This window comes from Carassius carassius, chromosome 27, assembly GCF_963082965.1.
Source record: "Carassius carassius chromosome 27, fCarCar2.1, whole genome shotgun sequence".
Lineage (NCBI taxonomy): Eukaryota > Metazoa > Chordata > Actinopteri > Cypriniformes > Cyprinidae > Carassius > Carassius carassius.
Window position 1 is genome coordinate 8,056,289 of NC_081781.1, and position 24,597 is coordinate 8,080,885.

Genomic DNA, 24,597 nt, shown 5'->3' on the forward strand with positions numbered 1-24,597 from the left:
AGGATTTTTTCTATATGATTTTTGGATATTTCTGTATCATGAACATATGGAAAAGTAATCATGCTTGATGTCTTTCCTGATAACTAATCTTGGTGTTCTCTGAAGTCTGAGTAAAAATAGAGACTATAAACCATACCCTCTGGCTTGTGCTGCTTAGGTTAGAACTTGAGGTAAAAGTGGCTTGAGGTTATCACTACAGCAGGTGAATATTAAACTCAACCACCTTGTTAAAGTTAGGATGGACGGAGGTACCAACCTAATTATTTTTATCCCAGAGATGGGCGTAGAGCACTAAAATAGAGAGTGCTTATCAATCAACACAGTTACAGTAGCTTATACAGTAAGTACCGTACATATACAGTGTGTGTGTGTGTGTGTATATATATATATATATATATATATATATATATATATATTATTATTATTTTATATTATAATTTGTTAGATTTCTAGTGATGTCATTTTATTTATTTAAATGTTGCCAAATGAAAGTCATTTTAATCACATTGAATAGTACAGACCTTTCTCACTAGGTGTTGTGAGTAATGTGGTTGTCCTCATGTAATAAATCAATGGATTATAATACACTTCATCATGTGGTTTTTCCACACACAAATTAACAACTCTTCAGCATGTGCATGTATCCTTAACAGATGGGGAGTGATATGTTTTTTTTTTCTTTATTTTCATCACCGTCTATGTAAATTAGCTCAGCAGTATAGTCGGGGACAGGTTTTTCTGTCTATACAGTTTGAAACGGTTTATTCAGTATCACCGTATTATGTGCTTTATATGTTTCTCCTTGGGACATTTGCCTTTTTGTCGCTTTGGGTACTGAGACACTATTTTCTGTAAAGCTGCTTTAAAGCAGTTTGCATTGTGAAAAGCACTTTACAGATACAACTGGCTCTTTTAATTTGATATTTGACATCACCTGTCAAAGTGGTTTCTGTAAGACTAGCAGGTCTTACATTTACAAATTATATAATATTATATATTATTATATAATATATATATTAGGGATGGAAAATATTGGATTTTGCTGATTATCCGATATAGGCTGATATTTTTCAACTCACTTTTTTTTGAAAGATGCAGTATTAACCTTAACATTTTATTTTAAGATTTAACATTTGTAGATGGTCTAAAGCAAAAAAGTTGTAAAAAATTTGAAAATCTTTGAGATCATAATTTAAAAAATATAACATTACACAATGAATAAATCCGTATATATAGAATTAATTTACGAGTGTAATGTTTGTGATTTTTTATTTATTTATTTATTTTTTTTTTTTTGTGTAAGCTAAAGTTCCTGACCTTTTAAATTAAAACACAGGCTACTCATGATTTTATGACATCAATTACTGCTCTATTTAATCAGAAACAGTCTAAATGTTGATTGTGTATTTTACTTTTATTTCATTAGAAGTAGGCCATCAGTGCCCCCTATGGAAATAAAACTCCCAACTGAGTGGGCATTAGGACCTGGGCGAGGCTGGTGCTGCTGCCGCTGCACATGCTATTACTGTTAACTCCATAACCACCGAATGTGCATTCTCAGTTTAAATGTAGCAATCCAAATCAATGAATCCAATCACCATTCAGGCAAAACTTTGCTTCAAGAATGAGCCACACTGATGAATTGATCTGATCGCTACACACCCTGTGCGTTCATGTATTCCTCTTATCGGCAAGACATATCGGCATAATTTTCATTATAAATTGATATTTATATTTAAAGCCATTATCGAAAATATAGATGCATGTATTATTTGCAAATAGAAGGGGATTCCAGCTTTAAAAATATATATTTAGTATATATTTCTACGTGTTTAAATGCTTGAAAATGATGCATGCTATTTTGGGGAGATTCTTTCTTGGCTTTGTGGTATTATATTATGCATTCAGCTGCATTTATATATACATGCTAACAAGGGTCTAAATATAAAATCTGTTGGTTTACTGTATAATGCACTCTGTTATGACACAGCAGGTGTCTGGCATGTGCAGTCATTATAGTTTATAGAACTGATTGAAGTAATTGTCGAATAAGTCACCTGGAGCCATATGTGTTTGTTTGGGATAGTGATGCTCTGAATGTTATGTGTGTCTGTACTGCAGTAAATCATCAGCATTTCTTGCTTGTCCTGCTTGGTCTGGTGCAATTCTCTGAAAGGGAACTTAAGTTAACATCTCAGCTCATGACCTCTCTGAGATGCCTTGACTCTGTACATAAGGTGAAACCTTTGTGTTTGAGGAAGAACGAGTGAATTTGTTCAGTGCCGCATTACTTCCCTCCATTTGTTATTCTGAGGATGATGTGTGGTACTGATCTGGGGATTTTTCTGTCTGTCTGCTTCAGAGTGCAGAGAACACAAGAGCCCCATTGACTTCTGCTTTTCCTTTTTCCACATTTGAAGGGCACAGTCTTCATTCCTCCATCTTTTTGAAGTGAAAGTTAAAATTATTGTTAAGAAACAAGAACTGGTTATTATTCAGAGCTGTTATACTAAAAAGAATAATATAATATAATATAATATAATATAATATAATATAATATAATGGATGTGAACTGAAATCGAAACCTGATTTGTAAAGACTGTAAGACTCTCATATTTAGTGAAATTACACAAACTAAGCATACAAACTCAGCATACTGATGAATCAGTATGACATCTTGGCTTAGTGGTGATCATATATGGTCATCTGTTGGTGAACTCTTAACCTTTTGTTGGCTTTTGCCCGTAAGTGTTGGTATGAAGAAACTCTGCTGTCAGCACTTTTCTGAGCTCTGTTTAGTCTAAGGGCGGATGTATATCCTCACTACTTGAGATGATTCATGATCTTTCTACTGCTAAGGCTTATACTGTTTTATTGACTATTGAAAAAAAAAAAGTATTATGTGAAGCAATCATGACATCAAAACCATTAATAAGCTGCAAGAATCAGTGAAGTCGATGTCTATTATAGTATTGCATAAAAATGTGACATTGAGATGGTTTGAATGTTGCATGATATCCTGCTTAGAGCCAGACCCTTGTCTGTCTTTCTGTCTGTCTGTCTGTCCGCTGTCACATGTATTAGAATATAGCAGCATACTGGGAGGTTGTAGGCATTTTAACCGTTAACCGACTGTTAAGAACGGTTTAAAAAGTCATTTATTTATTTTCAGTAATTTATCAAAATATTTAAAAGGTTTGCTGCATGGTTAAAATATGCTATGCGTATAAAATAATGTTTTTTAAAGAGAAAACACAAGTTTCATTCCTAAAATACAGCTGCGTTGTGGTGGGCATTTTCATTTTATGCCCCCTAATTGTGGAATTCTCTCCTGGCTGACATCAGGGAAGCAAATTCATTAGGGATTTTTAAATCTAGTCTTAAAACTTTTTTTTTTCGTCTTTCCTTTAACTGACTGAATTTTATGATGATAATGAACAGGCTGCATAGTAGGGCTGGGATAAACGATTATTTTTTAAACGATTAATCTAGCGATTATTTTTCCAGACCGATTCGATTTCGATTATCTCCCCATTAATTGACTACTAACAATTTATACATGTTGATTTACATATCTGAATGAAAAAAAAAACATGAATTCCTTAACATTGCAATATATGTTTATTGCTCTTAAAATTACAAAATAAAAGACTGACTAAGAATGCATTACTTTGCACTTGTATAGAGATAGCATTCAATAAAACCTTGAAGCCTTGAAAACACATAGCTTACTGAAACAAGCTTACTGAACACATAGGGCCTAGCTTACTGAAAAAAAGTTATTCTTTCAGATGAAAATAACAACTTGATGTCTAGCATTAAATAAAAAAGTTCACCCAAAATACTTGTTTAGAGCAATTGAAAGAATACAGTAACCAATGTAAACTTGAGCCAGCAGCCTGTCATGTAGAAAAAAAAAATCTCTGAATGCTCTACATGAAATTTTGGGATTTCCGCCCTTTTTCTATCGTGTCTAATGATTTTGGTTAATATGCACGAGGGAGGGAGGGAGGGAGAGAGAGAGAGAGAGAGAGGGAGGGAGGGAGAGGGAGAGAGAGAGAGAGAGCAAGACAGCGCTCGTGTAGTTTGAAGACTGTGAGTGCGCGAGCACGCGTGAAACTTGGGTGTTTCGCCCTTTTTCTATCGTGTTTAATGATTTTGATTAATATGCACGAGGGAGAGAGAGAGCAAGCTCGTGTTGTTTGAAGACTGTGAGTGCACGCGCGCAGCGGGGCTCTCTCTCGTACGCGCCCTGTCAGGCGCAACACAGTCATTCTATTCTACATCACTCACCGATCAAATAAGGCTTTGACAGCCGCCAAAAAAAAAGATCAATGCTGAAAAACCCCTGGATTGGTTATATAACGTTGGACAGAATGTTGATCCGGCCATCGCGTATATTCAGTGCACATAAGGTAAACGTTTAGCAAACGTTTTTTAGAGAAATAAAAACAGGTCGACGAATCGATGCGCATATTTTGCGTCGACGTATTTTTTGCGTTGTCCCAGCCCTACTGCATAGTCAAGGTAGCAAAGCTTAACTTTGTGCATGCATACAGCGCCAGGTCAATCACTTGAGTTTTTCCTTCTAACAGTGGAAGCAGCTGCTCCTTTTAGTCATAAATATAATCAGAATTGTAAACGTTTTTGTAATTCGTAAAAAGCCTAAAGAAAAATAGGATGCCGTTTTCTGCTGTCTGTTTCCTTTCGTGCAGTACCAAAATGAACCGAAACTGCATTTTACATTTCATTAATTAAAAATATATTTCTCGTATAGGCCTATTTATTTGTTATATATAACCTAGCTTTATGTTTTTCTCCGCTCACAGAATCAATGCAGGTGCGTGATGTGATTTGACGAACTTGAATCCTCATGTTCTGCGAATTGCTGGTTTTTACGCATGTAAAATGAATCCCCAGGAAACAAATATTTGTTTAGTATTAGTTAGTATTTTTAATGGGTCATAGACACTGATACTTTCTAATTTAATTCAATTCTAATTTAAAATAATCTTGTCGGTTAACGGTTAATAAGTGATTAACGTGTGTTGGTTGTTGGTTAGAAAAAATAACCAAAATGAACATCCCTAATTTTTCTGCCTCAAAGCCTCTTTTAATTTATTTTAAATCTCACGTTAGGTTTTTTCGCAATAATTTTTTTTAATGTGACACAACGCATTTACCTCACCCACAAAGCGGAAGGAGACACAAGCGCTGCGCTCGAAATCTCATACTCCAAGGAGTCAGCAGTGTTTTGATTTGAGAACGCGGGCAAACATGAAGAGAATATCGTGGTGTGTGTCCATTGCAAGATAGAGCTGGCATACCACAACTAGGGCCCTATGATTTCCGCGATGTAGGAAACGCGGAGGTAATCGCGGAATCCACTCATAAAAACGGAATTTACAGTTAAAGCGGAATGACACGTAATTTGCCAAATTTTGAATGAATTAATCAAAAATAGGTCATTGCACTTACATCAAATCATGATATGGACTAATATCTGTAAATATTAAGCCGGAACAGTCTATTTAAATATGAATCCTGCATGTTCTGCGTGTCTCTGTTAATGAATGAAAGAAGCATGTCTTCCTTTATCACACACACTGAAGCGCGCATGACGTTCCGGTGATTTCAGTATCGGTCGTCTCTCTAAATAAGGACGTGAACACATGAACAACATCTCCAGAAATGCTCTGACAGTCACTGCATGAGCATTTGACCGTTTGATTTGAGTAAAACTAGTGTCACATTACATACACGTCACATTATTTTTTTTTAAGGTTTAATCACACAAAATTTGTTTTATTTTTTATAGTAAATCCCCTTTGTTTACAAAAAAGTTAAGTTAATTTTCAATAATTAAAAGATAATTAAATTAATGTTTTATGTGTTTAATGTTTAATGTGCATCTCAGAAAATGCTTTATTTAAAACCCCAACTGAATGGCACTTAAATGGACTTAATTCATCTGTCAACTTTATTGTCATTGTTCACAGTACAAGTACAGACAGAGAAACAATGGGTAATTAAATGTTTATTTTTGATGTATGCATTGCATTCTATGCATTTAAAAAAAAAAAAATCTAAAAAAGGAAACTTAGTTGTTTATTTTAAGAGACCCAGGAGTCTTATTTTCTCTTGCATAATTAATATTGCACTTTAAGCAAAAACATTTTTTCCGATTACTTGATCAATCGATGGAATTTTTGGTAGCTTCATATTTGATAGCTACAGCCCTAGTTCTATGGCTGTTTTGACACCGCCTGCAGAGGCATAAAGCTTGAAAAGGTGGTGCCAGGCCTCCTGTGGACATGTGGTTTATAAGCAGAGGTGTTGCATGTATCCTCCCATGCACCATGTGTTCATCCGATGCCGGGCTCAAGGTTTCTCACTTTCAGCCTGAACGACTTCACTGCCCACTCACGGGACCTGGTGCTTCCAGGTAGCTCACTCAGTGCCTGACAAGTCTGGGACTGCCGATTGCAGTATACGTGAGACTCCAAAGGCCTACTTTTGCTGTTGAAGTCGGTAGCTTGTTGGCCTAATGCTCTCACAGCCATAGTAGCTAATTGATTCCTGCGTAATTGCGCTGATCTCTAAACGTGAGAGCTTGCTGTGACTGTGCTTGATTTGCACGTTTGCTCAAGTGCAGTAACATTTAGAGGTTTGAAAATAGTTGTGAGGTTCCATCAGTGACATGGAAAATGAGAGCGATAATTTTCTGCTTTCAGCAATTGGTTTAATGGTTTTGAGCGGTAGGTATTTTAGTCTTTACAGTGTAAATACCATTTAATTAATTTTTTCAACACCACTGCAAATATTGTAGAATATAATTATGTACCATTTTATAATAATAATAATAATAATAATGCTTAAAAAAAGTAGTAGATTTTAATATATATTTATAATATGATTAAATCAATAGTTTTTAATTGATTTATTTTTTGTGTTGTATATTAGCATATTGGCTGTGGTATTTCATTTTAATATAGATTACTAAAAGTGTGATATCTTGACAGCCCTACTGAGAAACAGCAAAGCCATATCGATTACTCTTGCAGTCAGCTCGTCCCTGTCAGTGATGGTTGATTTGGGTGGGTCCTTGACCGGTGCAGGCCACGTCAACTCCTGAGTGATTAATTGCAGAGTTTACTGGCTGGACGCTTGGAGTGTGACCGTGCATTATGATCAGGCATCTGTTCAGTCAGTCCCACCCTCAGAAATGACAAGGCCCTCATTCCACACCTGACCTGTCACTCACACCCATCTGTTCCTGTGGAGACAGGCCAGACAATCGCAAACCACAGGATCTGTGTCATGCACTGAACCATGTGATCCCAGAGTGCATCTGTCACACGTTCCCCCAGTTTTATTTTACTGTTCAGGGATCATGCGTTAAAATGCTTAAAAGTCACGTTTGAATAGTTAGTGGTAAATACCTTAAATATGAAAACATACTTACAGGCTTGTGAGTCTGCATTATTTGTCAGAACACTGGCATAGTAGGCTACTCTCCTTGTCCTCCTTAAAATGTGCTGCACACTAGGGCTGTCAAATTCATTCAAAAAAATTAAAAATTCCACATTTGAATGCAAAATGTCCTTGCGTCTCGCTCAAGAGCGGCATATTTAGAAAGCCACGTAAAATTAATGTAAGTTCAACTTTTAAAAAACATGTCTTAATACTTTATGGCGGTTTTTCCCCATCCCACTGTATCTCATGTTTTTAAATGAAGAAAGTAGCCTACTTTTGTGATTGGTTTTCGGTATTTTTTTTTTTCAAAGATAGTTATTTTATTATGCTTTGAAGAAATGATTTTTCTTCTTGTGGCCTCAGGAGAGAAGACAAAAGCTTTTTCCCCACCTAACTGAATTTATCCCTTTTAAATTAGTTAAATTTTTTCAATAATTTTTACAGCCCTACTGCACACACATGAATATTTGGGTTGAACTGTTGTGGAACAGTGTTGTAAATACAACTAAACCACTGATGTCTAGCTGTGTCCTCTTTTGAAAGGCCAAACAAAGTAGTTTTGCTTTCACAATGAAACACACAGCATCTTGACAACATGGCATTGGCGGTAACAATACTACAGCAAGAATCAAAATTACACCTTCTTTCTTTGCATGAACATCATGCAAATTTTTTATGAAATCCTAGAGTTTTCTCACCCTGCATAGATGGCAATCTATAAAGTGAAGAAAGTTATCTTTTTTTTATTTGAACTAGGGATGTGCACGGATAGTCGAACATTCGAATATTTGTTCTGCTCTAATTATTCGATAAATAAAAATGATATTCGAATTTCGCAAAAAAAAAAAAAAAGTCACAATAAAACCTAATTTGGTCACTTTCTGTGATTCTCCACGGCATATTTGAAGGTGTATGCAAGCAAAAAATAATTAATGAATGATTAAGGTGCCGTTCACATATCGCGCCTAATAAGGCGTGGAAAAGGCTATGCGCGCCGCTTTCTCCTTCTTTCCAAAGCGCTCGGGCAGAAGCGCTCCTGAGGCGACGCGTTCTCTCCATGAAGACGCGGAAATTTCAGCAAAGGATAAATGGATTTGCAGCACAAAAAAAATCGCTTTCAGTAGCTCTGCTACTAAATTTATTTCAAAATGGCAATCCATATACAGCTATGATCAGCTGTTCCTTCATCTTGGCTGAGCTTTCAACGTTGTTAAGGGAAAGGATGAAGCTGAATGTTTAGTTCTTGTCACATGACCTGCGCTAGTAAGTAAGTAAGTAAGCTTTATTTCTATAGCACTTTTCACAGACAATGGAGTCACAAAGTGCTTCACAGAGTTAAAAATATACACATAACATAAATGCACATACAGTACAAAATTACACATATACAGTATATGTGCCACAATAAAAAAGAAAGCATAAAACTAGTTAAAAGCTTGTCTAAAAAGATGTGTCTTTAGGTGCTTTTTAAAAATTTCTACAGAGTCCAAAGCTCTCAAGTCTAATGGAAGAGCGTTCCAGAGCCTTGGAGCCACCACGCAAAAAGCGCGGTCACCTCTCGTTTTTAAACGTGTTCTAGGAACAGTTAAAAGATCTTGACCCGAAGACCTCAAAGAACGGCCTGAAGTGTAGGCATGAAGTATATCCTGGATATACGCCGGAGCTTGATTATGCAAGGCTCTAAAAGTAATGGTTAAAATTTTAAATTGCACTCTAAAACTAACTGGAAGCCAGTGAAGAGCCTTGAGTATAGGTTTAATGTGAGATCTTCTTTTGGTCTTTGTTAAAAGTCTAGCAGCAGCATTCTGAACTACTTGCAATTTGTCCATGGAGGAATTGTTTAAACAAGTGTACAATACATTGCAGTAGTCAAGACGAGATGAAATAAAAGCATGAACAAGCATCTCCATCTCATTATTAGAAACTACAGATCTGATTTTAGCGATATTCCTGAGATGGAAAAAACAGGAACGAACCACAGATTTAACATGACTGTTAAAACACATAGATCTATCAAAAATGACACCTAGGTTTCGCACAGCATTACATTCTGAGGGTGATAGAGCCCCAATGGCCAGTTTAATCTTGGGAAAAATGTTGTCAGGAGCAAAAATCAGCACCTCAGTTTTATCTTGGTTTAGCTGCAAAAAATTGTCTGCCATCCAATTGTTGATGGAGGCTAGGCAGTTATGCAACAAGGACAGTTTGTCTAGTCTATCAGAGTTAAAAGAAAAATATAATTGAATATCATCTGCATAGCAGTGATATGATATTTCTCCAAAGCTACTAATAATCTTCCCAAGAGGAAGCATATACAGGCTGAACAACAGAGGGCCAAGCACAGACCCTTGGGGCACACCACAGGACAAAGGAGCAGAATCTGACATATATTTCCCTACGGACACCGAAAAACTCCTGTCGGAGAGATAGGAGGAAAACCAACTAACTTGGAGAATGCAGTGAAAACTCCTCTTCTCGCGTCTGCCCTAGACCCTCGGCACAAACATCTCAGGTTTCTCGACGAAACCACCACGGTCTCATGTTTTCTCGACGAAAACATGAGAGAAGTAAGAAAAAAAAACTTTTTTGAACATTATCAGAACATTTTCCTTGATGCGAGTGGTGCGGATGCAGCCGCCGTCACCAACGATGAAGAGGATGCAATGCCCACTCGTTGGAAAAGGCTGAGCCAGTTTTCCAGCGATGATTACAGAGAGTCCAGCCGAGACGAGTGGGAACAGTTCTTACTGGAGCCATGTATTCCACCAGATGAGGATCCCATTCAGTGGTGAAACCAAAACACGAAGCGCTTTACAAAACGTATTCGCTTAGCACACCGTTATTTGTGAGTCCCGCCAACGTCTGTGCGTCAGAGCGCGTTTTCTCCGCGGCCGGCCTTATTGTTAACAGACTAAGGAGCCGACTTTCCCCCAATCATGTTTACATGCCCGTATTTCTTAAGAACATTTGAAACAATAGAAAAAAAAGCAAAAAAGATTTGCTGACAGTTTAAAAGTTAAGTGTAAGCTACATTCTGTACAATAGCCTAATTGCTGCAGGCTGCTTTACGTTTTTTCTTTGTTCACTTTTTTTTTTTTTTGCTTTTAATCTGTACTTTTGTTTGTTTGCACGCATTGTTAAAGGTTTTCAGCTACAAAACACGATGTGTAATGTTGAAGCTTATTGTAAGCTTGTTCAAAATGATGAAAACAAATGTTGCTGAAAAATAACATCTGACTCATTAAACTTAATTTAAATAAACGAATATTCGTTTTTTGTGAGCTCAAATATTCGAATGTGATATTTGTGGAAAACGCCCATCCCTAATTTGAACACAAAAAGTATCCTCGTAGCTTTGTAAAATTACACTTGAACTAATTTAACAATTTCCTTATACCATTGTGTGCCTTGACCGTGGTGGTACCCTTGCTGTCTATGGAGGGTCAGAGAGCTCTTGGATTTCATCAAAAATATCTTCATTTGTGTTCTGAAACTGAGTGAAGGTCTTATGGGTTACTTATAAGTTATCCCTTTAAAATTGATGGAACTGTATTGTTACTGTATAGTGAAGTTTTAAAGTACTTAAAGTACGTCTGTGACCTGAGAGGTCACACAAGGCCAAAAATAAGAGTTTTCTCCTTTTCGATTACCTCAAGGCTTCCTCACAATCATTAATTAAGCGTTCTGTATATCATGCATTTAACATGTTTACCTCATTTTGCACAGATGCCTGCATACACAGGCTGCTTTGAAACAAAGCTTAGCCAGCAAAGATAAATCACTATTGAAATGGAGCAGCACAGAATAAAGAGAGGAGGGGTGGGGGTAGGAAAGACCAGAGTGACAGAGAGAGAGAGAGAGAGAGAGGCAGGGCGGGAAAAGCCTGCTCAGTTGAGCAGTATTAACACAGCGTAGCAATTTCATCTTCTCAGACGTGATCTCCTTTAACAACTGTGAGCGCTCAAATGCCTGTTGCCAGGTTACCGTCCAGCACTGTGAAAAGCGGGATTGTGTACGCGAGCAGCATGGAGAAGCACCGCTGACTTGAGCCCGTCTCTAAATAATGAATCACCGATGCATTAAGAATAGGGGGAACGCAATGAATAGGTGAGTGTGATCGGGATCGAATCTGCAGTGTTGGAGCTGGGGGAAGCCATGCAGCTCCACTCTGCAGCACAATGCAAGGTGTCCGGCTTCATACTGAATGAAAGATGCACCCTGTCTTCGAAAATGGAAGTCCACCGGTACGTACGCCGCAGGCTTCGTGGGTTTGTTTTCCTGATACGAGCAACTGTTGCATCCTTTATGTAGCTCAAAGACATCTTTGTTCACGTCGGTTTCGTTTGCTGTCTGGGATTATGGGTTTATTAATAAAGCAGTGCTCTATTGTAATTATGGCAGATGTGAGCTGCTTTAGGAAGTGTGCTGGAAAATGTTTTCAGTAAGATTAGTTTCATTTGCTCTAATAGCTCCCTGTGGAATGGATGGGAGATGCACAAATTGGTCTATAAAACGGGTGGCAGGCTACCAACATTTGTGCACTGCAAATTCACTCATCAAACGTTGATGACTAGTTTAACCCAACGCACAAATATTGCCCTTCAGACCATTTCAAAGTTTATTTTTGTCTTTGTTTTACTGATAAGTGTTCTCAACCCATGTAAATTGGGTTTCTCACTTCCAATAAGTGCTTAAAAGTCTTTGGAGGGAGGGTGTTTCCCCATTTAGCTGCAATGAATGTGGTGTTTTTAGAAACCATGCTACCACTCGCTGTCAATTCTAACAAGTTTCACTTGTGACATTCTTCAGGGGGACCTCCATGCATGCAAAAGTGTGAGAAGTCACTGTGTTCCTTGGGTGTGAATAGCAGCTCAGTGGAGGCAAAACAGGTCGCTGTCAACACTCACCTGCTACTTTGTTAAAAGTGAATTGCCTTGTGTATATAAACACAGTACAAACCTGGTTTTCAGAGAGCCTTGGGTCATTCCTGTTGTGTGGTGTTGGTGATCGTTTTCACAGGAACAAGAAGATTCTTTGAAATTCTTTTAGCTGATGTTGATGTTTTGCAGTACTGTGCTGAGTAAAACCTGTCATGCTGAACCTGTTTTGTGAGCTAGAACTGCTCATTAAGATTTTTATTTTTGTTTAATGCTATGGAAACATTCACTCCAATTTAAATGCAAACAAAAATGTGTGTGTGCATATATATTATACAGTATGTATTTTTAGATATTTATGTAGTAATAATAATAATATATATATATATATATATATATATATATATATATATATATATATATATATATATATATATTAAAGATATAGTTGTAGTAGTAATAATAATAACTATTATAACATTTTAATTTAATAAATTTCTTGAATGTGTAAACTTTATATACACACATTGTTCTTTATGTATGTTTAAAGTGGAGTGTTGCCAAAGAAAAAGTGTTAACTAGCATTCCCAACTCTTTTTGCATTAGCAACACACTGTAAATGCAAACAAAAATGTGTTACATATACATATTAATTTAAATAAAACATATTACTATTATTAGGGCTGGGCGATATGGAGCAAAAAATATATCTCGATATATTTTGCTGTATCTCGATATACGATATATATCTCTATCTTTACAGGAAAAATAACCCCCCAAAAACTACTGCAAAAACAAATATGCCAAATATTACATGTTTAGGGCCCTATGAAACGTTTTATTTTTTCTTCACCATATGTTTTATTGTTACCTAATTCTGTGTTTTAGCATGTGTAATTATTTAAATGCATAAAAACAACTTAATTAGTTCTTAAAAATTCTTAACAAATTCTTACAATAGCCTTATGTGAAATGTTTTTTCCCTTCAGAAATTCTGTGTATTTACATTTTTCTGGTTATCAAATGAAGGGGAGGGGGGACAAAAGCAAGGAAGCGGGGGGCGAGCGAGCAAGCAGGGGCGAGCACAGCACAGAGAAGGCAAACAAGCAAAGTGGCGGAATCAGAATTAAATATAAACCATATCGATATATACGATATGTCAAAATACATATCGTGTTTAAATAATATCTCGATATATTTTAAATATCAAGATATCGCCCACCCCTAAATATTATTATATAGGGTAGCAATGCACTTTTACATAAAAATAAACCATTTTCTCTTCATATCTAGAAAATATGGAACATGTGACCCTGGACCACAAAACCAGTCATGAGGGTCAGTTATTAAGATTTTTATTGTGATTTATACATCATCTTAAAGCTTTCCATTGATGTATGGTTTGTTAGGCCGAGATGCATCTATTTGAAAATATGGAATCTGAGGGTGCAAAAAATTAAAATACTGAAGAAAAAAGTATTTTAAAGTTGTTTAAATAAAGCTCTTAGCAATGTGTATTACTAATAAAAAATTATGTTTTGATATATTTATGGTAGGAAATATTAATGGAACATGATCTTTTCTTAATATCCCAATTTTTGGCATAAAAAAAATCAATAATTTTGACCCATAAGATGTGTTGTTGGTTATTTCTACAAAAATATACCTGTGCAACTTGTGACTTGTGGTCCAGGGTCACATATGGATTCAGAGGGCAATGTTAGCTGGGTTTTACTTGAACTATTCAGTAATTTAATGAAATAGGGTTTTGTATGGTTGAACTTGTGCTTTCCATGATGCTCTTAAAGGTCACTGTATTGTAAATTAAGTTCAAATCGTAGATGGAAAACCTAGTTAGAGTAAAAGTTCCTTTATGATTAAAAAGAGGAAACAAATATTTCTTAGACTTGTTAAAGCCATCCGTCTGGCTTTACTATACAACCATGAACATCTTGAGTGTCCTACATGTCAAACTGTGTGGATTACACCTGACACTCTGCTTCGATAAAGATGACAGACGGCAGCTGTCAAAGTGAAAATGTATTTAGGATAGCATTGTTTTGCTGATGTATTTAGTGGCCAGCCAGACAAGGACGCCTGAAGGAAAATGGCATAAATTTGTGCTACAGTGGATATTGGTATATTTTGAATTGGGTAGGACAGAGCTTTCTCTGAAGTGTTTTGCTGTGTAAAGTATTACAACCTCAGTTCAACATTCTCAGAGTCGGACTTAAACATTCAAAACACAAATTTCCTACAATGACAAGGTCTGTGTCTACCTTTTTATTTGTAGAAAAAGTGCTTTTTTTTTTTTCAGTGTCTTAGAGGGGAAGAAAATAACACGGCTAAAAGCTAATAACTCAGGTTCATCCGGGTAACAGCAGTCGGAGCTGTACTCTTGCGTGAATTTTTTCTTGGTTGAAGCTTTGCATTTGTTTAGCTAATAAAATATTAAAACTTGATTCAAAATGGTGTACAGTTATCTAATTATGTCATTCTGGTATCGCAGACTCGCTCTCGTTCCATACAAATGCAGCTGCTGTCATTTTGCTACGATTGTTTTGTACGCTGTAACTAACAAACTGGTAAGGTTTTAAAACATTTTCATCATAATTATTTTATTGCCTTAATCATTTTTGTGGTGAAATGTTGTGTTATAAGTGGTTTTCCCTTAAATCTCCAATCTTAAATCGGTCTTCACAGAAGTTTTGCGTTCAAATATTTTAACTCGAATCAATATTTTGCGTCTAATTATTTACTTATGTGGCAAGTAGGTCTATAATAAGTGGAATAATGTACATCCAGCTGGATGTTATCTTTAAAAAAAAAAATGTATTCAGGCTGATACAAGAACCCTCCGCTTCGTGTATTACTTAATATATAGTAATTACATTGTTTTTAAGTAAATTGACATGTGATGTATGTAAAAATACTATGATGTCTTGACAAAAATATGCAGTCTTAGTTGGTTAACTTCAATGATACTTTTTTCTGTATTTAATAAATGTTTGGCACATTCTATGCAGACTTTTATTTCTCAGCTTTCGTATTGCTCATTTTGTGTCTATACTCAAAAATCTGTGAATTAAAATGGTATTAGTACTCTGCTCATATCGGTTTCCGGTTAAGTGTGTTCTTGTCCCCTTGCCAGTGGCTTAAAAGCAGACTTTTCTCACAAATAGCTGCCCATGCAGAGGATGTCATCAGAGATGTTTATACAGTCCTGATGTCTCCCATTGTCCTGCAAAGCATGTCATGAATGAATCTGCACTGGCATCCACCGAAATGGGTGTTCTGCGTGACTCATGGTTTGTGAGTGGAGTGCATTTTTAAGCCAGTTTTTGCAGTTTCTGTGAAGGAGGTGAGGTGTTGGCAGCTCAGGGACTCTCCATCTCGACTGTGGAAGGAAGCAGTTGCTGTCATTAGCTGGAAAAGATCATAGTAAAGATGCCAAGGTGAACGGTGAACGCCGGGTTGAGAGTATTAACATCCATTTAGTATTTTTGGGATAGTCTCGTGATGGACCAGTTTACTGTCTATTTAGCGCCTGATCATGAGCTCAGAGCTTGTGTTATACAGCAAAACAAAAAAGCAAGCGAAAGACGAGCCTGAATGACTCTCATACAGAATCTTTTTTCCCAGAATTATGTAGGAGCTACACATAAGACCCACCCACGTACACAGTGTTGCTAAGGTGATGGCTTTAATTCCTCAGTCTAAAAAAAGACCAAAAGAGAGCAAAAAAAAAAAGTGACTTATTAGGATGTTTCTCTCCACACTAGTGCGTGATCACTATGGAGTCTGAAATCTTTTGAATTGGCATGAAGATTTTATCACGGACAGTTCTGTGGAATACATAATGAAATATCCTCCTCAAAATGGAGGAAATGAAATGCACAGGAAACAGATACAAGTGCTGAATCAGTTGACATGCTGCTTCATACAGCGATTTCGACATCCTCCCCTTCCAAACGCCTCCTATATAGTCATACAGGAAGAGTAATATTCCGAATTCTTCGTTTTGCCTGACTACTATTCAAAAGTGTTTGTTCATTCTTCTAATTACAGGAATCTGGTTCAGCTGTAAGCTAAAAATGTACTAAATTGTTTTACACATGAATGTTTTTTCCCCCATGGAACACAATGACAGTTTAATTATAAATGAATAATGCCTTGAAATAATGTCCTTTATACAAAGCTTTCATAAGGCCTCAGAAGTTATATAGATGGTTATATTTTTGGTGGCTTTATTTATTTTGTCTTTTTTGGACCTTGGAGGGAGAAAACGTAATAAAACATGAGGGTAAGAAATTTTTTTTTATATTCGTACTAGGACTGCACGATATTGGAAAAAATCTCACATTGCGATATTTTGTTTTTCTGCGATTTATATATTGCGATAAAAAAAAAAAAAAACACCAGATTTCTTGAATAGCTCTATTTAAAAAAAAAAAAAAGTAAAATGAAAATATCAGTGATCGGGGTGATTTTATAGGCGAGTAAATCGGTATAAAAAATATTTTTATATTTTTCAGGTACAGAATGTAAAATAACATTGCATAAACTGCTGTCAATATAACGTTACTGTTACACATCCATACATATACCTTATATGTATGTATTTTGGTCACATCTAGCCAGGTTCATCATGATCTCATTTTGTGGACGGTGATCAGGGTTTGAGTTATTTGTCACTGTATGCTGATTTCACCTTGTGGCTGTGAGACGGTATGCTTCTCACAGTGGGTGTCGGAGCCTATTTCCAGCTCCCTGCAACGCCTACACCATGCTGTGGACCCTCGAGCTCCCTGTGAGCAGTCAGCTCTCAGCCTGAGCCATCTCTGTTACAGGAGTATGGTTTAAAATAGCTCCTGTCTGCTCTTTCTCACGCACCTGTGGCTAGTTGAGTAGGTAAAGCACAGCAGAAGTGTTATTTTAGGAGTCTGTGGCCCTCTTAGGGATTCTTAGAATCGCTTAAATGGAGACATTGGGTTTTTATGACATTTGATTATTTGGTTAATTTTGCTATTATTATTATTATTCTTTTCATTTTTTAAGTGCTTTCTCGTATCTCAGCTTTAAGTACAGGTAAAAACAAGGAAATTATATTGGCCCAACCAAAGGCAAGAGTTTAAAGTGGGATCTGTATCTACTGTATACAGATTTCCCACTTTTATTAAAATTCTGACTTTCAAACTCTTGATTTGGTTCCATTCCAGTTTACATCGGATTTGATTCTGGTTTATTTCAGTCTGATTCAAATCAAATATTGTCTTTTGATGTACTATATCTGCCACGTTGACATTGACATGTGAACAGCTAGGGCTGTGCCGATAGACGATAGTATCGTGTATCGACAATAGTCAGAGATATCGACATAAGCTGATTTCTCTGTCGATAATCAAGACGATATTAGGTTCATTTTCCTATTAAAGGTGCTCTAAATGATGTCACATTTTTAGGCCAAAACATTTTTTGTCACATCCAGCAAACATCTCCTCACTATCCGCTAGCTGCTTGTCCCCTGAACACACTGTAAAAAAACGGGGTCTCTCTAGACACCACAGGCTCCACAAACAACAAGAAAAACAAACTGGGCTCACCCGCACCACAAAACATAACAAACTTTTCCAGCCAATAACCGACAAGAAAGATTTGGGGGTAGGGTTTGGGGGGTTAGTGCACGGATGAGGAGGAGGGAGGGTCTAGCTAGCCTCCGTTTTGTTTGACAACAATTTGAACGTCAACAAGAAGTTACGACTCCCGGCATCGCTTAGAGCACCTTTAATGTATTAGATTATAATAACTTATTTTTATTTTTATTAGGCGGCTTATTCTATTTAGCCTATCAAACTGCCCAGCTATTTCACTTCAGCACCGCATTACACACATACACACACCGCGCACGCGAGAACAGGAGGATTAGAGCCTGTAGTCGCTGAAGTTGTCCGCTTTGACTCTGATAACTCGTTAAATCCATAAAATGAAAGCGATAGAAAACGAGGAGTTGGTGTCCCACACATTTAATGGCTGGTACATGACATCGCGCTCTTCTCATTCATGAGAGATTAATTCTTTCTTGGCATTACAAATAAAGTAAAGACAAAATAATAACAAGGCGGCAGAGCGAACTTATCATCCATAGTGGTTCTCATGTAGTCTTTCTCCTAAAGACTGATCACTCAACTTATAACGCACACTATGTGGTGATGATATAGAAGGACTACGTGAGAACCACTGTGGATAAGTTCGCTCTGCCGCCTTGCCGTTATTATTTTCATGCACACCGCACTAGAATGTGATGCATGCAAAATACATAGTATTTTAGTAGTACTATGTATTTAGTACTAGTATGTAGTATGTATTTAGTATGTAGTACTCACTAACGGAGTTTAATGTCACAGTGTTAGAATGCATCTCATTCTTGTTTCTGTGGCAGTGCGTCGGTCTCGTCATGTGGCGTGCGGTCCGGAGCGCTGTACGACTGATGCATCAGTTAAATTCAACTTTACTCATGATATATGAACTTACCTGTTTTGAATACTTTATATTTAACGTGTTCGTTTATGCCCAATATTAGTGTTAAACTGCTGGACTTTAAATGAAATCTACTATTGATTTTCACCGTTGACTGATTTTGCAGAACATTTATACTGTTAACTTCCAGGTGCAGATGCGGCAGATTTGTCACAGGACGCGTGATATGACAGTTGCGTCCGACTATACTAGCAGTTTTAAATACAGTATTTTTATATTTAATGTTAGTTTATCAGTATGTTTTAAAGTATATTTTTTCAATTATTGGAGATTCCGTAGGCTCTCTCTCGCGCACCTGCGCGGTTTAAAACACCAAATAGTTATGATATGACATGAACAAAAGAGTCTCTGTCTTGCTCCACCCATGCACGATAATATCGTGTATCGTCGATCTCACGGTCTGACGATATGGCGATTTGAAAAATGACCATATCTCCCAACACTACTACCAGCATCATTATTTCTGTTAATGTCATTCTCAGCTTCTCTCCTGTAACTTCATGGGACAGTAAAGTGTCCATTGAATGGTCACTCCAGAATCTCAGCAGGAGTAATAGATCATCCAGGGACTTTTGGATTACTGTTTTTGGAGAATTTGAAGAAATGTTGTGCTCCTTTTTGTTTCACAAAAAGGAATCATTTCATGTGTCATTTGTTTGTGAATCTGACTGCTTGCCCAGGTCCAGTGAGTAGTTTATACCATAGAGGGTATTTCATTGGATTCTTTTGTCACAGGGCCTGGGACATTGCATTTCTATAGCCTCACTTAGAAACACCACATTTTCTCCATGAAAATACCTTTTGTTTCTCACTGAATTGACTCACTGACCCAAACGACTGTGCTCTTCACTACCTTGGCAAGCATGGTTTTAGAGTAGACTAAATTGTATCCCTTGTTTGTGGGCTTCTGTTTCTTTTGCAGCATTGTCTATGTAAGTTTAAAGGGCAGATTTCCCAGCAATTCAACCTTGAAGATTTACAGCATGTTTTATGAAGCTTTGTCCTTCAAGATCTGTATCAGTTTTCCTTCATCACGTGAAACACATTGTGGTTTTCTCTGTTGGTTATATTGTGATATTAAATTGGTAACTTTGAGACTTTGTCTCACCGTATGTCTGTATTTCATTCTTTTTTTATATATATTCTTTGTACATGATCTCAACAACACCTCAAATCCCCTGCTCTCTGAGCAGGATTGCTGTAGATCGCTGCACCTGAGGCCAGTGAGTCCACTTGACTTGTAAGGAGGTTTGATTCCTTTTCTCAGTCTCAGTGGATTTGTGATGTGGCTAAGAGATGGCAGCTTGTTGAGTTATAGTGTTAGACAATTTGAGCTGTGTAAACAAACTAAGTGTTAAAGTGTGAGCATGTCGGAGGTGGCCTTCGTGACGTGATTGATTTCATATCAAACTTCAGGGCTTTTCATCATGCATCATCACAAATATCAAGATCCATGTATAATTCACACATAGCCTGCTGCTGCTTGTGAATTTATATAGAATGTTATTGCATAATTTGAATTTGCCTAAATGGATGAATTTATTTTAAAACCAGTTTTTACAAAATTTGAACCAAATGCCGATTATTACCACATAGTCTTGTTTTCCACAATTTGTCAAATTAAGGGTATACATCTATTTATTCAGCAGACGCCTTTATCCAAAGTGACTTACAATATAAGTCTCATATAATATATATATATATATATATATATATATATATATATATATATATATATATATATATATATATATATATATATATATTAGCAGGTATTCTGTAATGCGATATATTGCGGTGATTAATATGCACGATATTGTTATCGTGGGCACTTCTAAATACCATGAATAAATATACATTACAAATAATTCAGAATTTGGAATGCATTTTAAGAATAGTATTCCCATCAGCTGCTTTGTTACGAACCCCTCTTTAGAACTAGTAGAGAAAAAGGGTTGCATGACATAAAGGATACGTGAGACCTAAATGAAATGCTAGAACATTTATTCAAATAAACAAAACTAAGAAAACACGTATTATAACGGAATAAACCCCAAAATACTTCTACAAAAATTAACCAAACTATGATAGACAGAAACGAACAACGAGAGACTTAAATAGAAAAACAACAAAAAACAACCACAAATTCCAATTAAGAAAAAAACAAAAAGAAAAGCAAGCTGTTTGCAGGTGAGTATCCTCTCTCCTCCCTCACACCGTCATGCTCCGCTTCAGCGTCCTTTATAGCGTCGTTCACCAACACGTACAATGAGTCGCAGGTGTACAACGACGCGCAGGTGCACGGGGCGGACCTAGCAATCAAACTCAGACGCAGAAAAAGAAAAAAGTCAGGACGTTGTACATAAGAAACCCACAAGGCACAAGCCGTAACACTTAAAATGCACAACACCGCTGTATGCTGCTTGAAAGAGCGCATGCGCTCTGATGTAAACAAGCTGCACATGGAGGAACACGTGAGAGACGCGCTGAATGAAAGCACATTCACTCTCTGACAGCAGATGGCGCTAAATGCAGCCCTTACCCTGTAAACACAGTAAACTACTGAAATATTTAGACTTAATAGGCTATTTATCTTCAAACATTCTTTTTTTTTTTAAATCTGGACTACACATGTTTGAAAGTGTTTTGATCTTTTATTGTTCATTCACACTTTACATTATGGCTTCCTTAGTTAACATAAACTGCCAATCAAAAGATTATTCTGAACATTCATTAATCTTAGGTATTCCAATTTAATAACACATTGTTAAAATTGAAAGTTGCAACGGTGTTATTTAATGAGCTAACATGAACTAAGACTTGTATTTTTTAACAAAGATTAATAACATCTATAGTAAATGTAGCTATTGCTCATTGTTTAGCTGTGCACTTATTGAATGAGCACTATGCGATGTCCGAACTGATTACACTATATTTTATGTATTGCACTGTATATTATGTAAAATCATTTTCTATTTTTAAACTGTCTTAAATTCATTTTAAGTCAATTTCTAAATCATTTTCTTGTTTTATTTTTGTGATTTTATTTTTCTTCATGTTTTTTTTTTTTTACTTTTTGAATTACCAGTGTGTACGAAATGTGCTATAAATTAACTTGCCTTGCCTTGAATGTTAATGCATTTAACTAAGGTTAACTAATGAGGTCTTATTGTAAAGTGATACCTATTGGTTTTTATAGTTCTTTTGCACTTTAATGTGTAAAACATTTAACTTTTATATATTTTTCTGTATTGCCTTATTGTTTAAAATGTTTAGTTATTTTTGTTATAAGAAAGTTATTTAACCTGTTATACTGTATTATGACCACTTTTTTTAAAACAAAATTTCAATACCGTGATAATACCGTATACCGTGATAAAAGCATTATCAGTTAACCGCGATAGGAAAATTTGATACCGGCATATCCCTGTATATATATATATGTATGTATATATGTATGTATATATGTATATATGTATGTATGTATTATGTGTGTATATACAGGTCCTTCTAAAAAAATTAGCATATTGTGATAGTTCATTATTTTCCATAATGTAATGATAAAATTTAAACTTTCATATATTTTAGATTCATTGCACACCAACTGAAATATTTCAGGTCTTTTATTGTTTTAATACTGATGATTTTGGCATACAGCTCATGAAAACCCAAAATTCCTATCTTAAAAAATTAGCATGTTTCATCCGACCAATAAAAGAAAAGTGTTTTTAATACAAAGAAAGTCAACCTTCAAATAATTATGTTCAGTTATGCACTCAATACATGGTCGGGAATCCTTTTGCAGAAATGACTGCTTCAATGCGTCATTATCATTGTAATTATTACATTATGGAAAATAATGTACTTTATCACAATATGCTAATTTTTTGAGAAGGACCTGTATGTATATATGTATATATATGTGTGTGTGTGTGTATATTTTATATATATATATATATATATATATATATATATATATATATATATATATATATGTATATATGTATATATGTATATATATATATGTATATATATATATGTATATGTATATATATATGTATATATATATATATATGTATATGTATATATATATGTATATATATATATATGTATATATATGTATATATATGTATATATATATATGTATATATATATATGTATATATATATGTATATGTATATATATGTATATATTAGGGCTGTACTAGAATAATCGAATATTCGAATATTCGTTCGGTGGGGTGGCATTCGATTTTCAGTTTTGAGATTCGAATATTCTTTTTTTTTTTTTTCAACACGTGACTTCCGTCGCGGACTCATTCTCACTCATGCTTGAACCGCCCGTTGGCGAACGTAGTGATTTATTTCATCTCATACTGAATAGGTACAAAATGCCCAAGACCTCAGCTGTTTGGGAGCACTTTAAATTAAGTGAGGATGACAAGACAAAGGCAGTGTGTCAAATATGCGATTTGAAACTGGCCTACCACAACAGCACCACAAGTTTGAAAAATCACCTGAGTTCTGTAAGTAGCACGCGGCAAAAAAAAAACAAACAAAAAAAAAAACTGCTTTTATGCGCTTAATTTGCTATGATAAATAGGCTAATTGCAAATACGACACTATTTAAAAACATACAGCAGCACAGGCTAATAATAATTTGTTTATAGGTACATCCACAGGTATCGCAGCCATCAACATGCTCAACAAAACCCAAAACTTCACAGCAGATCCTGCAATTCCGAAAACCGTTAACAGAGAAAAGAAAGAGAGAGATAACAGATGCCATAGTGGAGTTTGTCGCTATGGATATGAGGCCCGTTAATGTAGTTGAAGGCGAAGGCTTCAGAAAATTAATGAAGATAATGGAGCCAGACTACACTGTCCCAAACCGTTCCAGTATTTCAAACACCCTGTCTCTTAAATACAGCGATCTGCGAGGCCAAATTTATGCTCTCGTTGAAAAAGCTACGGCCTTAAGTTTCACAACGGACATCTGGACTTCCGTGAGTATGGAGGCGTATATGGCTGTCACCTGTCACTTTATAACTCAGGAGTGGGAACTCTCTGCCTTCGTTTTGGAAACCAAAGCATTTGAGTCAAGCCATACAGGAGTCAACATTGCACAACAGCTTGGAGACGCGGCAGATGCATTCGCAATTCCAAATTACAAGCGAATAGCCGTTGTTCACGACAATGCCAGCAATATGAAGCTGTGCACCGAGACGCTGAATAAAGAACCGGAGAAATGGGGAACCGTTCAAGGGGTCTGCTGCTCAGGACACACGCTGCAACTATGCATAAATGAAGCTCTGAAACTGGACCGAATCCGTCGCACAGTTTCAGCTGCCAGGAATCTCGTAGGGCACTTCAAAAAAAGTGCCAAGGCTACAGCTGCTTTGAAAGAGAAACAAACGCAGCAGAACGTTGTACAACACAAACTCATTCAAGATGTTGCTACTCGTTGGAACTCTACGTATGAAATGCTTAACCGACTGGTGGAGCAGCGATGGCCAGTGACAGCTGTTTTGTCAGATCCCAGCATCACTAAGAAAGGAAATCGCACCCTTGACTTGACAGGAGACCAGTGGAAACTGGCACAAGAGACATCAGAATTACTTGGGCCCCTGCTCACACTCACAGAACTACTATCACAGGAGGCAAACTTGTCGTTGTCGGCAACAGTGCCAATGCTCTTTAACCTGAAG

At 36.3% G+C, this 24,597-nt stretch overlaps 2 protein-coding genes across 9 annotated transcripts in view; both read left to right on the forward strand.

Annotated features, from left to right (window-relative positions):
• LOC132106610 (protein enabled homolog) overlaps positions 1–24,597 on the forward strand; it is a 102,512-nt gene that overhangs the window by 18,374 nt on the left and 59,541 nt on the right. Inside the window, exon 1 of one of the 8 annotated variants that reach the window (XM_059512445.1) lies at positions 11,414–11,583. The exons of 2 other annotated variants lie outside the window; for them this stretch is intronic. In XM_059512445.1, the coding sequence (XP_059368428.1) occupies positions 11,540–11,583 (44 nt within the window). In that variant the 5' untranslated portion in view covers positions 11,414–11,539. Of the gene's footprint in view, positions 1–11,413; positions 11,584–24,597 lie in introns of those variants that run through there. 5 more of the 8 variants (XM_059512448.1, XM_059512449.1, XM_059512450.1 and 2 more) reach the window with 5 other exon arrangements.
• The window catches only part of LOC132107259 (zinc finger BED domain-containing protein 4-like), a 1,406-nt gene continuing 1,031 nt past the window's right edge, over positions 24,223–24,597 (forward strand). Inside the window, exon 1 of the mRNA XM_059513493.1 lies at positions 24,223–24,597. This exon is cut by the window's right edge and continues 201 nt beyond it. Within this exon, the coding sequence (XP_059369476.1) occupies positions 24,373–24,597 (225 nt within the window). The 5' untranslated portion in view covers positions 24,223–24,372.